The 20,626-nt window shown below is 57.6% G+C and overlaps 9 protein-coding genes across 9 annotated transcripts; 5 read left to right on the top strand and 4 right to left on the bottom strand.

The window, feature by feature from the left end:
- JN550_003584 (uncharacterized protein) lies at positions 1 to 1,694 on the top strand (the record flags this gene model as incomplete). The annotated part of the gene is made up of 3 exons (XM_049315005.1): positions 99 to 648; positions 703 to 1,004; positions 1,063 to 1,694. Coding segments are annotated over 3 exons (1,484 nt in total), but the record flags the coding sequence as incomplete, so codon positions are not given.
- Positions 1,695 to 3,197: 1,503 nt separating this feature from the next.
- On the top strand, positions 3,198 to 3,771 carry JN550_003585 (uncharacterized protein; the record flags this gene model as incomplete). Its single annotated transcript, XM_049315006.1, has 2 exons — positions 3,198 to 3,313; positions 3,411 to 3,771. 2 exons carry the CDS (start codon positions 3,198 to 3,200, stop codon positions 3,769 to 3,771), a joined length of 477 nt encoding a protein of 158 aa, XP_049174155.1.
- An 862-nt stretch (positions 3,772 to 4,633) lies between these two features.
- On the top strand, positions 4,634 to 6,841 carry JN550_003586 (uncharacterized protein; the record flags this gene model as incomplete). The annotated part of the gene is made up of 1 exon (XM_049315007.1): positions 4,634 to 6,841. One exon carries the CDS (start codon positions 4,634 to 4,636, stop codon positions 6,839 to 6,841), a length of 2,208 nt encoding a protein of 735 aa, XP_049174156.1.
- Positions 6,842 to 7,379: 538 nt separating this feature from the next.
- On the bottom strand, positions 7,380 to 10,378 carry JN550_003587 (uncharacterized protein; the record flags this gene model as incomplete). Its single annotated transcript, XM_049315008.1, has 3 exons — positions 7,380 to 7,528; positions 7,594 to 9,589; positions 9,653 to 10,378. 3 exons carry the CDS (start codon positions 10,376 to 10,378, stop codon positions 7,380 to 7,382), a joined length of 2,871 nt encoding a protein of 956 aa, XP_049174157.1.
- Positions 10,379 to 11,482: 1,104 nt separating this feature from the next.
- Positions 11,483 to 12,033, top strand: JN550_003588 (uncharacterized protein; the record flags this gene model as incomplete). Its single annotated transcript, XM_049315009.1, has 2 exons — positions 11,483 to 11,523; positions 11,604 to 12,033. The coding sequence occupies 2 exons, from the start codon at positions 11,483 to 11,485 to the stop codon at positions 12,031 to 12,033; spliced, it is 471 nt and encodes a 156-aa protein (XP_049174158.1).
- Positions 12,034 to 13,027: 994 nt separating this feature from the next.
- JN550_003589 (uncharacterized protein) lies at positions 13,028 to 14,407 on the bottom strand (the record flags this gene model as incomplete). Its single annotated transcript, XM_049315010.1, has 4 exons — positions 13,028 to 13,094; positions 13,165 to 13,525; positions 13,644 to 13,794; positions 13,853 to 14,407. 4 exons carry the CDS (start codon positions 14,405 to 14,407, stop codon positions 13,028 to 13,030), a joined length of 1,134 nt encoding a protein of 377 aa, XP_049174159.1.
- Positions 14,408 to 16,143: 1,736 nt separating this feature from the next.
- On the bottom strand, positions 16,144 to 17,617 carry JN550_003590 (uncharacterized protein; the record flags this gene model as incomplete). Its single annotated transcript, XM_049315011.1, has 3 exons — positions 16,144 to 16,549; positions 16,608 to 17,452; positions 17,504 to 17,617. 3 exons carry the CDS (start codon positions 17,615 to 17,617, stop codon positions 16,144 to 16,146), a joined length of 1,365 nt encoding a protein of 454 aa, XP_049174160.1.
- Positions 17,618 to 18,021: 404 nt separating this feature from the next.
- JN550_003591 (uncharacterized protein) lies at positions 18,022 to 19,298 on the top strand (the record flags this gene model as incomplete). Its single annotated transcript, XM_049315012.1, has 5 exons — positions 18,022 to 18,165; positions 18,215 to 18,422; positions 18,472 to 18,573; positions 18,625 to 18,750; positions 18,802 to 19,298. 5 exons carry the CDS (start codon positions 18,022 to 18,024, stop codon positions 19,296 to 19,298), a joined length of 1,077 nt encoding a protein of 358 aa, XP_049174161.1.
- A 25-nt stretch (positions 19,299 to 19,323) lies between these two features.
- Positions 19,324 to 19,974, bottom strand: JN550_003592 (uncharacterized protein; the record flags this gene model as incomplete). The annotated part of the gene is made up of 1 exon (XM_049315014.1): positions 19,324 to 19,974. The coding sequence occupies one exon, from the start codon at positions 19,972 to 19,974 to the stop codon at positions 19,324 to 19,326; it is 651 nt and encodes a 216-aa protein (XP_049174162.1).
- Between the last annotated feature and the right edge of the window lie 652 nt (positions 19,975 to 20,626).

The following is a 20,626-nucleotide window of genomic DNA, read 5'->3' on the forward strand; positions in this document are numbered from 1 at the left end:
CGCGTCTATATTAGTTTGGGACAGTGCCTTACAATTGGTATCTATACCATGCGTATCTGATTGTGGCATCAGAGGATTGCTAACAAAGGCCGGTGTAGGTAACGGTACGAGAGCAAAGATGAGGTGCCTTGCACAAGTCAGGCCGACGGTGCCGCTGCTGCAACGTGCAGTGCCTGGGAGAAGTCTGCCACGGTATGGCTCCATAGCGACAAGGAAGCTGGCTTCAGCATCTACAAGTGCCCAGCCCAGGCTCAGTCAACTTCGGGTCCAGCAGGACCGCTTAATGGAGACTATCCACTACACGTCCCGTTGGGGGACAGGAGCTCGATGGGGCGAACGTCCGACTGATACGGGTATGTCACGACTCACGCTCTCGGATGCTGATAAGGAAGCACGGGACTGGTTTGTCGATACCACACGTAGTTTGGGCTGCCATATTACTGTGGATGCGATCGGCAACATCTTTGCTGTACGACCTGGCAAGAAGGAGGGTCCGGCAACGTTCGTGGGCTCTCATCTTGACACGCAGCCAACAGGAGGAAGATATGACGGTGTTCTCGGAGTCCAAGCGGGGATCGAGATGCTGCGCGTTTTACACGAGAGCGAGATCCAGACCGAGTATGCTGTCGGTGTTGTGAATTGGACAAAGTAAGCTATCTTCCCGCTCAAAAAGCACAACGTCTTACATCTGACGGCTCATAGCGAGGAGGGCGCTCGCTTCCCGGTGAGCATGATGGGTTCGGGGGTGTGGTCTGGGTTCTTCCCGCTCGAAGACGCGTATAATCTGCGGTCGGTGATTGGGAACCAGGTAACTCTCAGAGAGGAACTCGAACGAATTGGCTACTTGGGTCAGACGCCGGCAAGCTATGAAAGCATGCCCATGGCGGCCCATTTCGAGCTCCATATCGAGCAGGGTCCTGCTTTGGAAGCTGAGCGGCGGAAGATTGGCGTCGTGCAAGGTGTCCAGGCTTACAACTGGTTCACAGTCGAGATTCAAGGAAAAGGTCGGTCAAGTATTTATCCCCGCGCCATGATGCTGGAGCTCACTGTTGCGCCATCTAGATTCCCATACCGGCACAACGCCCCTGGCCAACCGGAGTGACGCGTTGCTGCTAGCCAGCAAGTTCATCCTGCACTCTCACCGGATCGCAACGAAGCACTCGGCACTGGTGACGACCGGCATCCTGACGGCCTTGCCGGGTTCGACAAATACAATACCTGGGCTTGTTCGCTTCACACTCGACGTGCGGTCGCCCAAGAACGAGACCGTCGAGGCCGTAGAGGCGGATCTGAAGCGCGATTTCGCCACCCTCGCGTCCGGGCAAGATGTTGGAGACCTCCGTGCAGGTGGTACTGCCGGCCGCAACGAGTTCAAGGTGTCATGGACAACGGACAGCGCAACCTCAGCAACAGTGTTCCATGAGGACTGCATCAGATGTGTGAGGGAGGCCACGTCGGATGTGTTTGGGGACCGGACGAAGGAGTTGGTCCGTGATATCTCATCGGGAGCAGGGCACGACAGCGTCTATGCAAGCCGGCGGTGTCCTACCACCATGATCTTCATTCCTTGCCGCGACGGCGTCAGCCATAATCCAGCTGAGTACTCAACCCCGGAGGACTGTGCACTAGGGACCCAAGTTGTGCTCAATAGTGTGCTGAGATACGACGAGCTTCGGAAGGCGGCGGATGCTTGAAGCCGCGCTAGCAGCCCAATCTTTAGTTTTGCATCATGGCGCAGAAAGCGAACGTCAATCTCTGCAGGTAGAAAGATGTAGATATAATGGCTTTTCCCAATGCCGACTTAATTTCGGATCCCACGAGCGAGTGTGCGCGTGCTTGGCCAAAAAGCCGCTTAGTCACGAAATAGGCGAATGGTGGTGGTGAGAGTACACCTCTCCACTCACATGTCTGCACATTGCCAGCAAACATTGGTAGACATGTCGATGACAGCGTTCGAGGTTACAATGATGGCACCATCGTGATGCTGCCTTCCTGTGACATCATGGTCCGATATCTCGTGCAGTAGGACTCCAAGTTCAGACGGCCAAGGACGACTGCTGCGACAGACTGCAGACAAGCAACACTCGAGAGATTGACAAGCTTCCCCGGACTCTTGGGGGGCACGACAGGGATGGGGTCCACTAATCAGCGGACAGGAACGCGTAACTACTTCCCTGAAGGTACCCCGTCGTGCCCGTGGACCTTGGCCTAGGGTCGCACCGCGCTGCACCGCCCTAATTCCAGGGTCTCGTGGTACACCGGGGGCGCGCAGCCTCGCAGGCCACTGCAGACGGTAATTCGGCGCGTCTGGCCAGTGACCGTTAGCCGAAACAGCTGGCCCTGGCGCCGTTGCCCAATCACATGCCCGGGGCCGGCCACTAGAAGCATTCTCAGGGGCTCGATTCATGCAGCCAGATCCCTTCCCGTGCCCTCCCCCCCCAAGCCCCCAAGCCCCCCCAGGCCCTCCCAAGCAGCCAGAGGTTCAGACTGCCCGAGGCCTCATTCCCGCCCATGACGGAATTGAAACTTGTCGCGTGTTTTTCATTTACCGCAAGGGAGCTTCATACGACTGGGCTGCCGGCCATTTCTCCCTTCAGAGTTCAGGGGGATTGGAAATCAGGTCGATCACTCAGCGCCGGACATCATCGTCACCCTGTACTTGCCAACTTTCACTTCCGCTTCTTGATTGACTTTCTCTCGCACATACATACAGACATACTTACACACGCCCGCGCAGCATCTCTTACACACGGCCTTCCTCCTCGCCCTTCCGTTCAGAGAGGGGGGAGGTTTGCAGTATTTCTATCGGGGCTTGGTGCGCTTTTGGCTCCGTTGTAATATTACAACACGCTGCTTGCGGCCCTCGGCACGGTGCAGCACGTCTTCATTTCATTATCCTTCACTAGACTCCAAAGCCCGGTATACGAACAGACACATCACACTGCCATTGCGACGACGACACTCAGATACCCAAACTCCAACTATTGAAGCATCCATATCCACACCGCCGACCGTACATATTCTTCCGTAATCCGTCCCGTACCATTTCCATTGTCCGCCATAGCTGCGCCCGCCTACCCACCCACTCCCAGCACTACCGTTTTCGAAACGCAGCTTCGCATTCCAGACATAGAACGACATTCAACCGAACCTCGAAATTCCTCCTTCCTTTGCAAAATAAAACACAGCCGCCCAACATGCTTTCTCATCGCATTTTCGTGCGCGATGACTGCACCAATGCCGGTGGCGGCGATTCCTGTGAGAAGCCAGCCATCTCCTCGAGCGTCACTTACATTGTCCTTGGAGCCATAGGGTAAGTGTCGGTATGCGGTTCCCGCCCTCTCCGCGGGTCCCGTCTGTTTTCCATGCCAGCGCGATCATGGGTTTACTAACGTGGGTCAACTGCATAGTGGCCTACTACTGCTCGCCCTGCTCATTGTCCTCTTCATATTCCACCGCAAGAGAACGAAACGAGACAACCAGGAGTGGACCAAGGACCCCCAGGAGCTGGACGACTATGGCATGGCCGACCATAGCACCACATCGAACAGGACGGGCGGCGCCGGCGTCAAGCCACCGCAGCAGGCACATCACCACGACCGGGCAAACAAGGAAGAAGGAGATCTCGCAGGACTCGGCGTGCCGCACAACCGGGTGTCGGTAGAATCAACACAGTCTCTTGCGAGGCAGTTGAGGCAGAACGATATGCGCAGCATGGGCCACGACGACACCTTCAACTCGACGGCTCAGGTGCCACGGTCGTTGGTCTAGAGTCCTAACGGCTCGAGGCTGTCGGTAGTCTATGAGTAGAGGGTCACTGCATGGAGGAGTTGAATTCCAAGATAAAAACAAGAGAAATCATCAAAATAATTGACCTGTCGCCTGGTCACTGTGGACCGTGGCTCTTTGTGTGCAGAATCGAAGATCGACGGAAGCTGCCGCCCACAATAACACAACATACTGCGTCGTGAAGGCGATCGCGAGGTTCCGGATGCAGCTGGAATATCGACAGGCGGACACGTGGCGAGCAGGAGCAATTGGCCAACATATTCTGCGTTACAAAGGGGCTCACATGCTGTATCCATCAACGTTTTGACGAGCGTGAGTTCCACGCTCTGGCGACGTCGACGCTGGCGTCTAGGTAGGGGCAAAATGTGCGCTTATCAGGGGGAAATCTCACAGGAGACGCCCACTAAAATCTGCCAAAGTAGGCAACATGTTTCTTGTGGTATACCTTGAAACAATAAAAAGAAAAAGCGTTCCATCCGTTTGATTGGACCATTCCTGCCCTGCCAAGAATTTTCCATGCTTAGCTGTCTCGACGACTGGTGAGATCTCACTCATACGGGCGATGCTATGTGGATGCAGTTGCCGTATACTCCTCGTGTGTACCGCCTTCAGCTGCGCCCGCTCGTCATGTAGTGCTCACGGTGTATACGGTACCAAATTTTCATTTTTATTTTTATTTTCTGCTTGCACTTTTAGTATCCTTTCTCTTCCACGACATCTCCCTTTCATAGGGTCTCTTATTTCTGGAAGTCATTTTCATCTTTTCAAGTATTCCGCTACGATCCTGGACGCGACGAGGCCAGTGGTCGGATGAGCCAAGTTCTTGTCTGACATTTTAACTATAATGTCTGCATATCACTCGGCGGGCCAGGACGGCCGGTTCGTCGACCAAGAGACTCCAAAACCCCATCTCTCAGCACAGTCGATGCCGGTTCCAGTAACCTCGCCTAGCCCCTTACACGATGGCCACCAACTTCCCCCCGCCTACAGAACGAGCCGGAGCAGCCTCAGCGTGCTCGCGGCGTGGAAGTGGGACTTCGTCGCCCTGGTCACGGCCCTGGGGCTGTTCGCCGCCATGATGGCGCTCCTGATCCGGCAGAACAACCGGGCGGTCGACGACTGGTCCTTCTTCCTCAACCTCAACTCGACCATCGCCCTGCTGTCCACCATCTACCGGGCCGTCATGGTGGCCATCGCCGCCAACGTGGTGGCGCAGTCCAAATGGGTCGCCTTCTGGTCCGCGCCCGCGGCCATGCCGCTGCTGCACCTGCAGTACCTCAACAGCGCGAGCCACAGCGTCTGGGGCGCCGTGCGCGCCCTGCCCATCGCCGCCCGGCGCAGCGTCCCGGCCCTGGTCGGCGCCCTCGTCATCGTCGTGTCGTTCGCCGTCGGGCCCTTCACCCAGCAGTCCCTGGGCACCGCGACGCGCGAGTCCAACCTGTCCGGCGGCACGGCCTCGCTCCCGATCGCGCGCGCCGTCGACGGGAACAACACCTACTACCGGGACCTGGGCGGGTCCGGCGGCTTCGGCATGTTCACGTTCAAGTCCGACGTCCGCGCCCGCCTGCTCACGGCCCTGGCGAACCCGAGCAGCAACGACTCGGCCATCGTGCCCAGCTGCACGTCCGGGAACTGCACCTTCCCCAGCTGGGAGACGGGCGCCGAGTACCACCCGGACAGCGAGGTCACCCACGCCACGGCCGGCATGTGCAGCGCCTGCGCCGACGTCGGGTCCCTGGTTACCAAGGCCCACGGCAATAGCAGCGTCCCCGGGCCCGACGTCTGGATGCTCCCGAACGGCGTCAACGTGACCGCCTTCGACCGGGCCAACTGGCTGACGGTGCAGCCGACGCGCAACCTGAGCTGGGCGCAGCCCGTCATCCCGGAGGACCAGGCGGCCGCGTTCCGCTGGGCCTTGGTCAACGTCACGGTGCTGACGCTCGCGTATTCGACGTGGCCGCCGGGCGCCGAGGAGCACCGGCCTAGCCGGCCCGTCGCCGTCGCCTGCTCGCTGTACCCGTGCGTGCGCGCCTACGCGGGCGCCGTCAGCAATGGCCGCCTGGTCGAGACCCTGCTGCATGAGGTCCCCATGTACCCAGACGTCGGCAACTACACAGGCACGGACCTGACCGATGAGAACTCGCCGTATGTGGGCGTCGCCGGGAACGTCCCGGGGTCCGAGGCGCATCTGGCGGCTGTGCAGTCGCCGTGCCTCGTCAACGGCAGCGTCTACGACGCGGGCAACTTCTCGACGGCTGGGGCGGGAGCCACGACCGACGTCCGCGTCCTATCCCCCGATGCTGCGGCGGCCGGATACCCCGGCGGCCGGGTGCCGCCGCAGTGCGTGTTCCGGTTCAACACCTTCTTCGCGCACATGGTGTCGGGGTTCCTGTCGTCGCGGGTGCTGACGGGCACGTGCAGCTGGGACACGCGGCAGGGCGAGAGCATCACCTGCGACGACGCCTACTGGCTGGCGCAGTTCTGGGAGCTGAGCCGTGCGACGCCGGCCTCGGTGACGGGCCGAATGGCCGCGTTCGCCGAGGCCACGACGCGGCAGTTTCGACTCGGGCTCGGGCTTTCGGCTGATGCCCCAGAAGGGGAGGGGGAGGGCCAGCAGCAGCAGGCCGTCCTGGGCATGGTCAACCGCGTCGACGGCGTCGCACTGCGCACGGCGCCCTTCGTCGTCATCGACTGGCGCTGGATGATCTTCCCAATCGCGTTGCTGGCGCTCGAGATGCTTGCCCTGGTTTGGGTCGTGTTGCGCAGCCTGCGCCACCGCAACGAGGAGATGGTTTGGAAGGGCAATCTGCTGCCGCTGCTTTACTACAAGGACCGGTTCGTGGACGGGGACGGGGCGAGTAGTCTGGGGGTGCCATCCGGCCCGACCTCGTCAGCGCATCGGGGCCCCTTGATGACGGCGAGCGAGATGGAGAAGGACGCTGCGGGTGTACACGTAAGGCTGTTGCGGGGAGACTGTGGGAATAACGAGTACGCAGGCATACCTCTGAGGAATCTTGAGAACCCAGACCAGGACTCTCTACTGCGCAATTAGCTCCAGTCCTGGCTGGGAGTACGTAATGAGTATGAAAATAGTTCCGACCTTTGTGTTATGTTGCAATAGACTTGTTTGATATCCTGCAGATTAACGCCGGACATGACCAAGTCAAAGTGAATGCCAGTTGCCCATGAGAGAGAATGTATCACTTACTTGCTCTCGAGACAACAGCAAAGGCCGCTCGCTGTGTGCGTTCAGACACCGCCCGATCGGATCTAGGACGACCAAGAGTCATAAAAACCACGACGGCCAAAGTCAGGGTTCCATATTGTGAATGCAACTCCATTTGATCTAGATATCCCAGTCGGAACTCCCTCCCACGGCGTCGGAGCGTGCCTCAAGCCCCCTTTTCTTCCAAGTTCTATGCCCGCGCTCTAGACGCGCGACTCAACGTCTCGCAACCGAAACTTGGTTTCCTCAAGTGTGATATGGCTATATGGGGCTGTTGCTCTGTTTTCTCTACTGCCCAACGTCATTACATCGTGCTTTTTGACCATTTCCCATCCCATGCGTATTCCCCATGGCGTGGTTGCATCTAGGCCGTAGACCCAATCTTGTTCAGCCCCTTTAGACTGCCTAAGCTCAAGGCCAGGCCCTGCGATCTGGATCTTATCCTGACGAAACCGGTGATGGGGCCGTCATCTCCCTCCTTCTCAATGCTCAGGTTGGCCAAAGCATCCTCGCCTGGGGTTTTGTTAGCACACTGTCCAAACGGCACAAAGCGGATCGAAGGCTGAGTTGAGACTTACCGAATACACTTCTGGCATAAAGGTTGGCGCTCAGGAATTGACAGTCACCCTTCAAGCTGGCTTCGGGAGTGAGGCAGTTCATGTTGGTGCACTTCATCAGCTCGTCTAGGAACTCGCGGAGGGTCTTGGCCTTGGAGTTAATGTTGACCTTGTTTTCCCACTCGAACTCGGTCCACATGGTGCGGAACTGTGTCTCTGTGCAAGTTGCCGGCTGGATGTAGTCCATAATGTCGACATGCAGGTCGTTCAGAATAACAACGTTGGTATCCGTGCTGTGGGCACCATCGTAGACGACATTGCCAAAGATCACACCGGTATCTGTTGACGAGACCTTGATGGTGCACTGAACGTTGTGGAAATCGTGGGGGCCCAGGTTCTGTGTCGTCGGTCGTTCCACGACCTTGAGGTCACCCAATGTCGCGAACTCCACCGAGAGGTTTTGTAAGGTCTCGGTAGTCTGGTTGACGAGGAGGACATCAAGAACGATATCAAACTGGTGCACCTTGACATATGCCTCAGCGTAGACCGGATCCGAGAAACCGGTAAGCTGCACAACGCGGCTAAGCTTGGAAGAGAGATCCTCTGCCGGGGCGTCACCTCCTGTGGCCTTCTCGAGGTCCAGCTCAATCTCATCGGCACCGTCACCCACCGCCTTCTTGGACAGCTGGCGGATCTGCACGGCATCATCTACCTGGATAGCAGCCTTTGCCTTCTCGAAGGCCTCCTTGGCAGCACGCTTCTTCTCCTCTACCTGCACCATGGCGCGGAAGGCCTTGCGGGTATCCTCAAGATACACGGTCTCGAGCTCCTTCTTCTGCGAGAACTCGGCGAGAGATCTTACACAAGACATGACACGGTCGACCGAGTCCTCATCGATGGGGGCCTTGACGAACTGTGACTGGCCGACACGGATGATCGAGATCATGATCAACATGGCCTCGGCCTTCAGGGCGTTGGTGCGGGCCACGTCCTTTGATATCTCGGAGTGGCGCATGACGAGCTTGGTGAGGGTGGCCGACAGAACAGTGGCCAGGTAGTAGTCGCCATCGAGGATGAGCTGTCGCAAAGGAGGCTTCTGGGCCGCCTTGACAGCCTCCAGCTTGGCCGCAGCCGCTGCAGAGCTTGTGAGCGCAGTCTCGGTGGCGTACGTTCCATCTGCCAGTACTCGTCTCGAGCCGGAGGGCTGTGCAGGCTTGGAGTGGCCATTGACCTGCTCCTCCTCCTTCTCCTCGTCGCCGGCATCCAGCAGTCGTTGTTCCGAGGCCAGGATGGGAATCTCGCCAAGGCTGGCACGGATACCCTTCCAGGCATCCCGGATATCGCCCTCCTCGAGGGAGTATTCACCGATGATCCACACAATACCTCGGTAGACCTTGCCGGCGCGCACCTCGCTCAGGGTGGCCACCAGGCGCGCAATAATGGACTGGCGCAGCTTAGGGAACTTCTCGACGACCTCCTTCACAAAGTTGATGACATCGACGGCAGTGGTGTTGCTAAAGTCGGAGATGAAATCCATCAGGAGCTCGACGGCGCTGGGGGCGACCTCGGAGAACTTGATGGCGCACTGGTGGATCGACTGGATGAGCAGCTGTCGGTACTCGGCGTTCTTCTCGTACTCCTGATCGACAGTCTTGGAGAGCTCCTTCTTCAGCAGCAGCACGACCTCCTCGACGTTCTTGCTCGAGACCATCTCGAGGGCGATGGCCAAGGCCTTCCTTCTGACGTCGATATCGGGGCTGGACAGAACACGCAGGATCTCCATGATGAGGTCCTCGAGGACACCCTCGTTCTTGTTTCGCAGCTGCTCGACGCGGTCGAGCACGATGAGCTTGACATTGTTGTCGGCCTCCTTGATGCTCAGCTCGATGAACTTGGCCGCAGCGGCCTTGACGGCGACGGGGTTGCTGGTCAGGGCCGTGAGCGAAGAGGCGGCCTCGTAGACGACGGTGGACGTGTTGGCCTCGAGCAAGTCAAAGATGAGGCGCAGATAGCGGGCCTATGCAACCAAGGGTCAGTCAGTAGGTTCGCGGTGGCAGTTCGCTCGGGAGGGGGCGCATACCTTGTTCTGGGAGTTCTGGAAGGCATCCTTGCGGATGAACTCGAGCTCGACCAGCTGGAGCAGCTCCTCGGCGTTGGGGATGCCGTCAAAGACGCCGCTCAGGTAGGCCAGGGCCTTGTCGTGGTCGATACTGGACAGGGCGGCAAAGGCGTTGCGCTTGCAGGTGGCGTCGCTCTCGCCCTCGAGGAAGGCGGCGATGAGGTCGGAGGCGTCGGGGATCAGGGAGGGCGAGTGGACGAAGATGGAGGCGACGGCGAAGACGGCGTTCTTGCGGACGTAGGCGTGGCGGTGCTCGAGGCAGGAGCGGGCCGAGGACAGCAGGGGCTCGATGAGCTCGGGCTCGCGCAGCTTGCACAGGAAGCGCAGGGTGTTGCCGCGGATGTACTCGTTAGGGTGCTGCAGGTCGTTCCTGATGCCGTTGCAGACGAGGATCATCTCCTGCTTGAGCTTGCCCTGGGCGTCGAGCTTGGGGCAGATCTCGTAGTAGAAGTACAGCAGCTTCTTCAGGGGCTTGTACTTGGAGGGCATGACGAAGCGGATGATGTGCATGAGCAGCTGGGGCATGGAGTCGCCGTTGAGCATGATGGTCAGGATGCGCTTCATGGTCTCGACCTTGCTCTCGTCGGTGCCCTTCTCGAGCTGGGTGCGCAGCTCGGACATGGAGGGCACGTCGGCGGCATTGTCCTGGTGGACCAAGCTGTAGGCGTTCTCCAGGAAGGTCGACATGGTGGGCGAGAGAGAGGGGGGCGGCACTCGACCGCGATGTCAGACGGGGGGTTTGCGTATGTGTGGTCTTCGGGAAGGTTGTCCTCGAGGCCGAGTCTCGTCACCCACGGCGTTCAGTGGCGGTGATGGGGGGTGACGGTGGCCAGGTCCGTGTGTGGTACGGGAGACTCTGTGTGATCGTGGTCGTCTCTATCGGGGGGTGCGTTGCGTTGCGTTGCCTTGTGTCCACGTATGTACTAGTAGCAGTCCTAGTACGGAGACTGGATCGGTGTGAGATGCGCCTGGAGGGGTCGCAGGTCGGGTCGCAACAGTGGGCAGGCCTCAATGGGTGATGAGTGGCAGGTGGAATGCAATGCGGCTTTGCATCCCAGGGCGAGGGTCGTCGGTGCTGGGGAATTGGCGGGTGGAGGATGGTGTTGACGGACGAGATGGGTTCAGGTCCCCAGACGGGCCAGCATCGAAATATCCACAGGAGGCTGCTTTGGATGGCCACACCACACACAACTGGGTAAACGATGTGCTGTCCCCTGGGTCCCTCTGTCTCTCTCTCCCTAAACCTTGGACAGGGGGGTCGTGGGATTGGATCGGGCCAGCTGGAGGTGGGCTTGGGGGGACGACAGGATAATCCGACTCCGGCACGAGGGATGGATGGATGGATCCAGAGGTGGCACCCCCCAATCCAAGCCACAGTTGACAGGTGAATGCTGGGTGCTCTGGTGGCCCGCAAAGCTTCAGCCTCAGTGAGTTCAGCTGTCAAATCTCAGTTGTCTTACCCGTGGAACCCGAGTGAACCCCTGCCGGCGGTGACTTGTTAGGCACCTCCCTGCTAACGGCCCAGTAGCCCAGAGCTGTGACCGCCTTTCCACGGGCCACCAGGCTGGTGGCTGGTGGGCATCCCCTCCCCCCCAAACTGCCATCCCATTCTGCCCCGCCGACAGTGGACAGTGGCAGCAGCCGGCGATTACCTATATCGAGGTTGGCTGCCGTAGCTGTAATACAGCCACACATCACGACAAACCCGCTGCGACGCATCCCGCGCCCACCACCTCCTCCTTCTTTCTCGAACACCTGTCAAAGCCTCGAGGCCAAGATATATCAGACAAGATGGCCGGCTCTACGGGCGAGCCCTTCTATCTGCGCTACTAGTATGCAATGCGCCCTCCACTCTCACAGAAGAAGACCCTCCCAAGACACAAGATGTAGACTAACACACACCCACCTGCAGCTCCGGCCACAGCGGGCGCTTCGGCCACGAGTTCCTCGAGTTCGACTTCCGCGTCGTCGGCGACGGGCGGTCCGCCGTCGCGCGCTACGCCAACAACAGCAACTACCGCAACGACAGCCTGATCCGCAAGGAGATGTGCGTCTCGGCCCTGGTCGTCGACGAGATCCGCCGCATCGTGCGCGCCTCGGAGATCATGAAGGAGGACGACGCCAAGTGGCCCCAGAAGAACAAGGACGGCCGCCAGGAGCTCGAGATCCGCCTCGGCAACGACCACATCTCGTTCGAGACGGCCAAGATCGGCTCCCTCATCGACGTCACCGAGTCCGCCGACCCCGAGGGCCTGCGCGTCTTCTACTACCTCGTCCAGGACCTCAAGGCCCTCGTCTTCAGCCTCACCTCGCTGCACTTTAAGATCAAGCCCATCTCGTGATCACCCGGGGCCTGGTTGGCAAGAGGCAAATCTAAGCATTGTGGGGGAGAGAGAGAGAACCTGCTTGGCTGGGCATGGCTAGGGTTGACCTGGAACGGAAGGGGAGAAGTCAAGTGGCCATATACTGCAGTATGGAGATCACCGACATGGGTGATGGCATGTGCGCCGAATGGTCCCCGTCTGGCAGAAGAAAAGTGCGGTGAAGTAGAAAACAATTGAGCCACGAGGAAGGCTTCTCCTCAGCGCCAGCTTCGTCGACTCTACAGTAGGATGGCAGCGACGAGGCAGGCTCTCCTCTAAATATATACCCCCAGGCGCCGCCAAGATGAACGGGAAACGCCAATAATGATATTTGAACCGAATCCCAGGTATACGAGCTTCCTCTGATGACATCCACTGGATCGGGCAACCGTGACAGTCTTTAGTTGACACACATGGCACAGGCGACCGTCAGCTACTTGCAGTAGTACTCCAACCAGGGCTCTGTGAACCTCACACTCTACAGGTCGTTGCACGTCCAACACAAGACACTCGAACAACATTGCAGCAACCGTGCAATTCCATGATTGGTCGACTAGCTTAACCTCGTGGCTAAATAGTAAACCCGGTTCACCACTCCAAGGGTCTCTTCCAGACGCTTCTGGCCCTACCTGATAGTCTGGCTCCTTGCGCAGAGCTAACATGCCCTGTGCCGTATGTCCTGTGCACCACCACTCGGCTCTGCGTGGCCTGCCTGGTCCGCACCCTTATACTCCGGGTCAACACTCTCATCGTCTGCATCGTCAAAGTGATCATCATGCCAAGTTAACGCCCGCGGTTGGTATCTTTCTCCCCCCCTGAAAAGACCAATGGTGGATGGAAAAAATGAACGGCCACCTCGACACCCCAGACATGTCTTCGGGCAATTGTTCACCATGTCATGTATAACGAACGACTTCCCCATATATACGATGCGTTCGGCAGTGCTTATGTGTCGTCTCCCCAACCGCCGGCTTCATCGAAATTCCATGGCCCCGAAGCAGCCCCTATCCTCGACGTGTTTGAGCTCTAATTGCTGAAACCTGATGACGCTGTCAGTACCGTGCCGAGCTAGTGGGTTTCCCCTCGGGGGTGCGGCTGGGTTGGACTTACCTCTCGCTCTTGGCGTGGAAATAGATGCCAGAGACGCTGCCCTCGCGCTGGTTAAAACAGATGTAGTAGAAGCCCTCGAAGCTAGCACCGTTGATCGTGCGCACTCTATGGTCCGGCACGAGGAAGTGCTCCTTCCACCGCATGAAGATGTTATCCCTGCTCGCGAGGTTCGGAATCGTCACGTGGCCGCCCTTTTTGACCGTCTTCGCGTACGGCCGGAACGCGCTGAACTTGTTCCAGTGGCTGATGTCGACCTTCTCGGTGGCGCCCCACGACGGGTGGCCGGTCACGAAGCTGTACCGCGACCCGATGATCTCGCCCTCAAAGTATGTTGTGAGCGTGGGGTTGTCTTCCGTGAGGCCTGAATTAGAGTTCCCGCGTCAGTGGGTGGCTTGTCTTAGAGGGCAGCACGGGGGTGTGCACGGGTGTAACGCGCCAGCTGTATGACGAGGATGCACTGTCGCTGGATCTTGACTGACCTTGTATCTTCAAGTAGCCGCATAAGAACGACTCCCGCAGATCGACGTACTTGATTTCTACCTGTACGTCGTAGATTTGTCGTTCCGACTGCTGCGTGCCGTGGAATTTGCTTCCTGGGCGCAGGTACGAGGATGTCGTTGTCGGCATTATCTAGATCTCGTGTTAGTCGAAAGGGTCTTCAGGAGGTTTAACCTTGTGATATGCTCACCCGAACATTGGAATACTCATAGCCCATCTGTGGTACAAAGTAGTCGTCTTGCATCTTGGCACTTGACACGGTCCTGTCTTCCGTTTTGGTGCCGTCCGCACTCGTTGGGGAGGCCATGTCGAAAGCCGCGCTGCCCCGGTCCGATGCAGTAGCTTTCCGCAGGTCTTCGGGCCCGTCCTCCGCCGCCGTCGTTGCATGATCGGTTTCGGCAGCCTTGCTGCCGCTGCTTGACTGTGACGGGCCCTCGTCAACTTCTGTGTCTTCGGATGTGTGTCGTGATGCTTCGCCGCCGCTCCGAGACTCGGGCCTGGGCGAGTCTGTCGAGGAATCAATGTCGACGTCCTCCGCCAGGATGGTAGCCGTCGACGCCAGCGAAGGCGCGCTGACGGACTCGGGAGACGCAGCCGAGTCGCTATCTACATGCATCTCGTCGACTCCCACCTCGTGCTGATCAGGTCGCCACGAGGATGTGGATGCACGTAGCTCGTCTGGGCACGATGAGCTGTGCGATCGGGGCGGCAGCTCAGGCGGTGGGTTGCTCGATGGCGTCGGCATCCTCGATTGATGTTGTAGGAGTCTAGTAGTCAATGGGCAATGCTACAACAACCTGCCGTTGATGGCACGCGGCTGGCGCGATGTCGGCTGGTGTATATGGAGCCCGAGTACTTCAGTACAAATAGAGTTGACCGCCCGGTATCAAAGTCACGAACAATAGGTAGTAACGACAAGGTAGAAGGAAGGGCGCGCTGAGTGGTATGGTAATAGCTGAGTGCAATCGCAAGGTGATGCGATAAGGCGGCTGAGCCTCTTGTTGGTCCCTGAGCTGAGGCGATGCGCCGTCGGCCGTTAATGGATCGAGGTGATGGGATGAGGTCGTGCTCCTCGGACTTGTGCTGCCCAGGGTGCACCAAGCGAACAATGACGAGCGGGCCGTTCGACTCAGGAGAGAGGCGGGCGATCTTTTAGATAATGGTGCAGTGGAATGCGCTTGATCGGCAGAGCCAAGTACCGGAGGAGGACCACAGATTCTTCCTATTGCATGCTACACACTGACAGCCAGCGCCATGGGCCCTGAACTGACAATACGACGGCGGCGGGTAGGGAGAAGGGTCGATGAATGAATGAATCACGAGTGCTCCGGCTCCCGCAACCTTCGGGAGTCTGGACTTGGAGATGGGCCCAGCGAGGGATCAAAGGAGAAGGGCGACCTGATTCAAGCAAGCTGCAGGCGATGACGCTTGACTTCATGGGGGAGAGGGGCGCCAGATGGGTCCCGGAAGATGCCTGTGACGTTGTGGGCTGGGCGAGCTGATTCGCTGCCACCCCCGGATTTGGGGGTGGTGGTGCCACTGGGATAGAAAAAGTCTTGGACGCCCAGCCCAGCCCAGCCCAAAGAGCACACCCGACGGCTTGCACGGCTTGTAAGCCTGGCACGTAGTTATTGTCGCGCAGACAGTCCTCCTAGGTAGTAGCTCTGGATGGATTGGCAGCTTGGGGCGGTGAGCCGAATAGTCCCATCAATTCTATCTAGAACGCCCATTTGAGTTCAGCAGCAAGATGCGCCCTCTTTGCGCCATGCCGCGGTTGCAGTATCCTAGCATAGCAAGCCTAGTAGGTGTTGTTGTAGCTGAGTCCAGTCGGCGGTACCATCTGAAATCCGTCTGCAGCAGTACGTGCAGCACGGGAGATCCAACATGCAATGCGATGAGGGTTTAGGTTGCGCGTCGCAGCGACAATTCAGATGGATTTGGACGGGGCAGGGAGCCGCATAGAAACCCTCTAGTGATATCAACCGTATTCACGACGACCAAGGCACCCCGATCTCTTTTCCCCCCACTTACATGATCAGTCTCAACCAGCGCTCTCTGCCGTGAAGCCAATGTCTCCTGTCAAACAGTCACCGAACGGTTGCTGCTAGTCGGGAGCCGTTGCGTGGAAGACGTCCAAGGCGCGCACAGATGGAATCGTCCCAGCGCAGTTGCAGTGACTTGCGGGAAGCACGGGCTGACGCGTAGAACTTTATGCAACCCGAAAGCTTCTTGATGAGGAAGGGCCATGGAGGGTCCAAACGCTACCAGCTTCCAACTGACGTGTTTGGTGTCACTGTACGTGACAGAGCCATTTCCCACCTGCAAGCTGAAGACACGGTGAGCCATCGAGATGGGATCAGCTGAGTGTTACACCTTTGCCACGATGGCTGCAGTCACGAACGGCGCAAGTCGTACTGTTACGCCTTCGTGCGCGTGACCCTTTTCCGGCAGCTTGTCAGTGCTACCAACTTGATGGTCTATTCAATTTGGTACCGCTTCGAGGGTCGCACCATCGACCGCAGCCTGGGTACGGAAAGCATTGAAGTAATGACGGCGGAATGGGTTGAGCTCGTCTGCTGTGACGCCACCATTCGTTTCGGTACGCTGCTGCCATTGCTCGAGCGCGGCGGCGTCGACTTCAGAGTCCGGCCGCCGGCGGTAGGTGATTAATCTCCGCGACCACTTGTCGAATACCTGCACGCAGACCACGACAACCTCCAGGCACGGATGCGTGGGGACGCCAATCTCCTGGTCAGCGTCGTTGGCCGTCGGCATCCAGAATGACAAACGTCCGTTGTCGACTAAGCGGTCAGTTGCAAACTGAAGGATATCGTCAAGCATGACCACGAAACTGTACGGTTTCTTGGGCGGCACAAAGTCCTCGTCCCTGCTGCGTTTAGCTTACCGATGACTGGAGAATTTCGAGGTCGGAGAGAGACACTCACTTGTACATGACCTTCCCTTTCTCGATCACGTAGTCATACTTCTCGACGTCCCTCACGCCCAGCACCTTGAGTCCCTCACGCACTCCATAGGGCGGATCGCATACGATGCCGTCGAGGATCCTCTTTTTCCGGAACGGGGAATTGGTCAGGTCGCTCACGAACACCTCCCCCATCAAATGCGACAGCCCATACTGCTGGAAGTTGCCCTTCAGGCTCTTCTTGGCACCGTCGCCACGAATGCTACGCCCGTCAATGTCGCTACCCCAGGCCAGAGCTCCGAAATGAGCGCAGGCAATGGGAAAGCTGCCAGTGCCCACGAAAGGATCGTAGAACAGCTTTCCCGGACCTGCAAGTGCAATGTTTGCCGTGACAAGAGCCAGCTCGGAATCCATGGAGGTAGTCGAGATGTAATCCCTTTTCTTCAAGTCGAAAGTGTGGATCAACTTCCTCTGTGAGGCACCAACAACTCGACCGAGATGAATCTTTAACGGATCTGGGAGATTCCGCGTGACAGCCTGGAAGTCCCACTGCTCAAAGATCACAAAATGTTCGTCGGGGGTACGCAGGTTGATTTCGCCTTCGAACGGCATGTACGAGAAGGAGTTGATGAGTTCTACCCTCCTCTTGTTTGGCCGCGTGCCTTGGTAGAGGTCCAAGGAGAATTTGAAGCTGGAGTTTTTGTACTTGGGCCACAGATGCGAGGTCTTACGCTTCACCTCTTCGTGCAGCACCTCGTAGTTTTCCCCCGTACCCCAGTGTTCATGGATACTCTGCGCCAAAATTGACCGGCTCATGAGAAAGTGCGCTGCTTCTTCCGATGGCAGGCGCACGACACAATATGGTGACTGTGAGGCGTCTTAGATACTCTCTCAGTAGGCGCCGTGAAGATGACTTACTTCTGGATTATAGTAGATGACTTTCATGTCAATGCCACCTACTTCTGCGATTGCCTTGGTCTCTGGGAGCCGGAAGGTCTCGTGTGACTGACTGAAGCGGATGAGATACTCCATGGCTGCGAATGTCTGCCTGTGGGGTGTGTGCTGAAAGCTGCGTGGGGGAGAAAATTATGCGACGCTACGTTCCCATGTGCGATTATCATGAACCATAACCAGTACAAGGGTTTTTTGTTCTTGGAGTTGTCAGAAACTCGGCGGCGGGCTTCTTTCGGATCACACTTGCATCGCTCAATTTTTGGTGCGGAAACCGTCCGAATCAGGGAGTTGCTTTTTAGGCGTGCGATTCCATAGTGGGCCAATGAGTGCCCAGTCATGTTACCCGCATATTTCTCGTTTGATGCATCGACATCTCTTCCGGGCCCGTCCCAAAAATCGACACATCCAGTCTTCTTCGACCACGGCACAGCGAGTGACATCGAGAGTGCGCCTGGTGTACCAACGCTACGCTTGCCGCCAAGATGATCTCCTTCCCGACGCCCAGCGTCTATCAGGCGTCGAAATGCTATTTCACGCATGGCACATTGGCTCACCCGGACCCCAAGCAACTGCCTTCGAAGGGGAAACCATGGAGCACATTACTAGGACAGGACTTTGTGCATAAAGTAGGTTTTGACAGGCCATCCATGCGTACTATTTCTAAACCTCTACTAGGTCGATCTCATTCTACCCCAGCAATCCTTTGAGAAGTTGAGGATGAAACTCGGGCAAGATGCGTATTCGCCCACACATTCTCGGGTGATCATGACTCTTGGGGACATTCTTAATGGAGAGTTCTTCACGCAGTATATCAAGGTTGGGAACATAATGATGCTCTCGGAGGGGAGAATCGGCCAAGATAACGTCTTTGCAATCAAAGATGGTAAGTAGTTTGCATTACAAATCGAGAGGGGATTCTGACTACATACCAGGAACCTTGACTATGTACCTCGAGAAGGAGATGTATGAAAGAGCCGGTTTGGCCGGCCAGCCACACGGCGTCAAAGGCAAGCGCGGTCTGAAACCCAGATGGGGTACGTTCATTTGCATCACATCAGATCGAAGTTTTGGTTGACAATGTACAGTGGTCCAGTACGATCTACGGAGCCCGGCAAGCTTCCCCGGCAAGAACGGCTTCGACAGATTACTCTATGCCTGCAAGAACGTGTTCAACCGACCAGTCACCTGGTTATTTCGCTCCATTTCTAAAAGTAGGGTTTTCTCTCTACATATGATGGGCCACCGCTGACTTGCCTTCGTAGTCCCTGACCCTGATCCGTTGGCAAAACATTTCCCCACCAAGTATACCTCGGCCCCCTTTATCGTCGAGGATATCCATGCTATGGTCCCGGCTCTCAAACCGCCACAGACGTCCCTTGTAGTACATGATCGCTTGGATGTCGAAGAGTTTGGAACAGATCTGTACGAGTGGCTATCATTGCTTAGACTTGAAAGCCCCCGAATCAACACAGGAGACCAGATCGATCCTCATCTGTCACGATACGCCTTGCCAGGGGGGCCGGGGGGTCTGCAGCAGGCCGACTTGTGCAAAGTGAGCTGGCAAGGCTTCATCTCACCAGCCTGGACGAGGCAGGTCTTGGTGGATACCATACTAGCCCTCCCTTCGCGGTCCTGGTTCTCACTGAGTGTGAGCTCCTTCGGGAGGGAGATCACGGGGAACAGCACAGAGTGTACTATACTCCGACCCGAGAACTCGCCCGGTGAATACCTGCTCTGGGATGTCCACGGGCACGAGTGAGAGAAGGTTCGGCGAGTGCAAGTCGTCAGTCTTGCCTCTGGCGAACATTACGATCTGCGAGATTGCGGTCCGAGATGGCGTCCTGGACGAGCTGCCGTAGCTCGGCTTGGCCGGCTTCCGTGTGGAAGTCATCGCGCTCAGCCAGTTCCTCGATGCGCCTCCGGAATTCGGGGTCAATCTCGCCCTCGTTCTCTTCGACGGGCGCCATGGTACCCACAGACACTGTCATGCCCTCTGGAGGGGGAGGCAACCCCTCGGTCTGTCCGTCGGTGCTGTTACCGTTGGGAAGATCGCCACCTTGGTCCCGCTCTGCCGTCTTGAGGTATTCAGCGACTTCTGGGAAATCAGCCTCCTCTAGTATCTTCTCTCGCGCCGTCTGTCCAGAGCCGTTCTTAGCGAGCAAATCCGCACCCAGCTCCTCCACAAGGACCTTGGCAGCGTCAACAGTCTCGACCACGAACAGGGCCGTCTCGTCGTCCTCGTCGCGCAGGTTAACGTTCACCTGGAAGTCGCGGCTTAACGCTCGTAGGAGATCAAGGTGGTTATAGCTTGCTGCGGCGTGGACAAGGGAGTATCCATGTTCATCCTGGCCAGACGCAAGGCTCGGGCTTTCGCGGAGGAGGGCAAGAAGCGCCGTGGGGTTGTCGGCGGCGAGGAGATATGGATTGGTGGCCATGGTCGCGGTGTGGTGTTTTAGGGATGGGATCCGATTATTGGCGGGACACCAGTGCTCCTAAAGGCTCTCTTGCCGAACTAAAAACAAACAAAGGCACGGAAAAGTCTCTAATCCCGCTCGTGGACTCGCAACGGCTGCGCAAAAAAAGCAAATAAAATCTCGACTGCAACAATGACGCAGACCCTGGCTACCCCGCTAAGCGGCGCAAATTCCGCAGCCCAAGACCCTGAAATGCCACGCTTTACCGCCCCAATCGCCTGGCAACCCCGCGGTCTGTAAGATCTGTGGCGGGGCTAGGGATGCCACTCATCCACTGGGCTCAAGTCAAGCTCAAGCAAGCTCACATTTGGCGCCAGAGAGGAACATACATACATACCTTGTAGCCGTCTGGATTCTACCGTGGGACTTGCGCCGGTTCTCGATCTTGCGGGTTGCGATACTCGATGTGATACCGGCCTCGTGCTTACTACCCACATAACCTGCATCCTTCTGCAATCCTGACACGCACCGTGGGTGGCTGCTTACTCTTCGAGGTCCCACCCGGGCTTGCGACACGGACACAACTGAATTTGGCAGTTGACTCATCTTTCGAACTTCGCAGTGGGTGAGCCTGAGACAACCCTCTTGACTCTCGGACGCATTCTGTTGCCAT

This window comes from Neoarthrinium moseri (genome assembly GCF_022829205.1).
Source record: "Neoarthrinium moseri strain CBS 164.80 chromosome Unknown scaffold9_Wmoseri_CBS_16480, whole genome shotgun sequence".
In the NCBI taxonomy this organism is placed as follows: domain Eukaryota; kingdom Fungi; phylum Ascomycota; class Sordariomycetes; order Amphisphaeriales; family Apiosporaceae; genus Neoarthrinium; species Neoarthrinium moseri.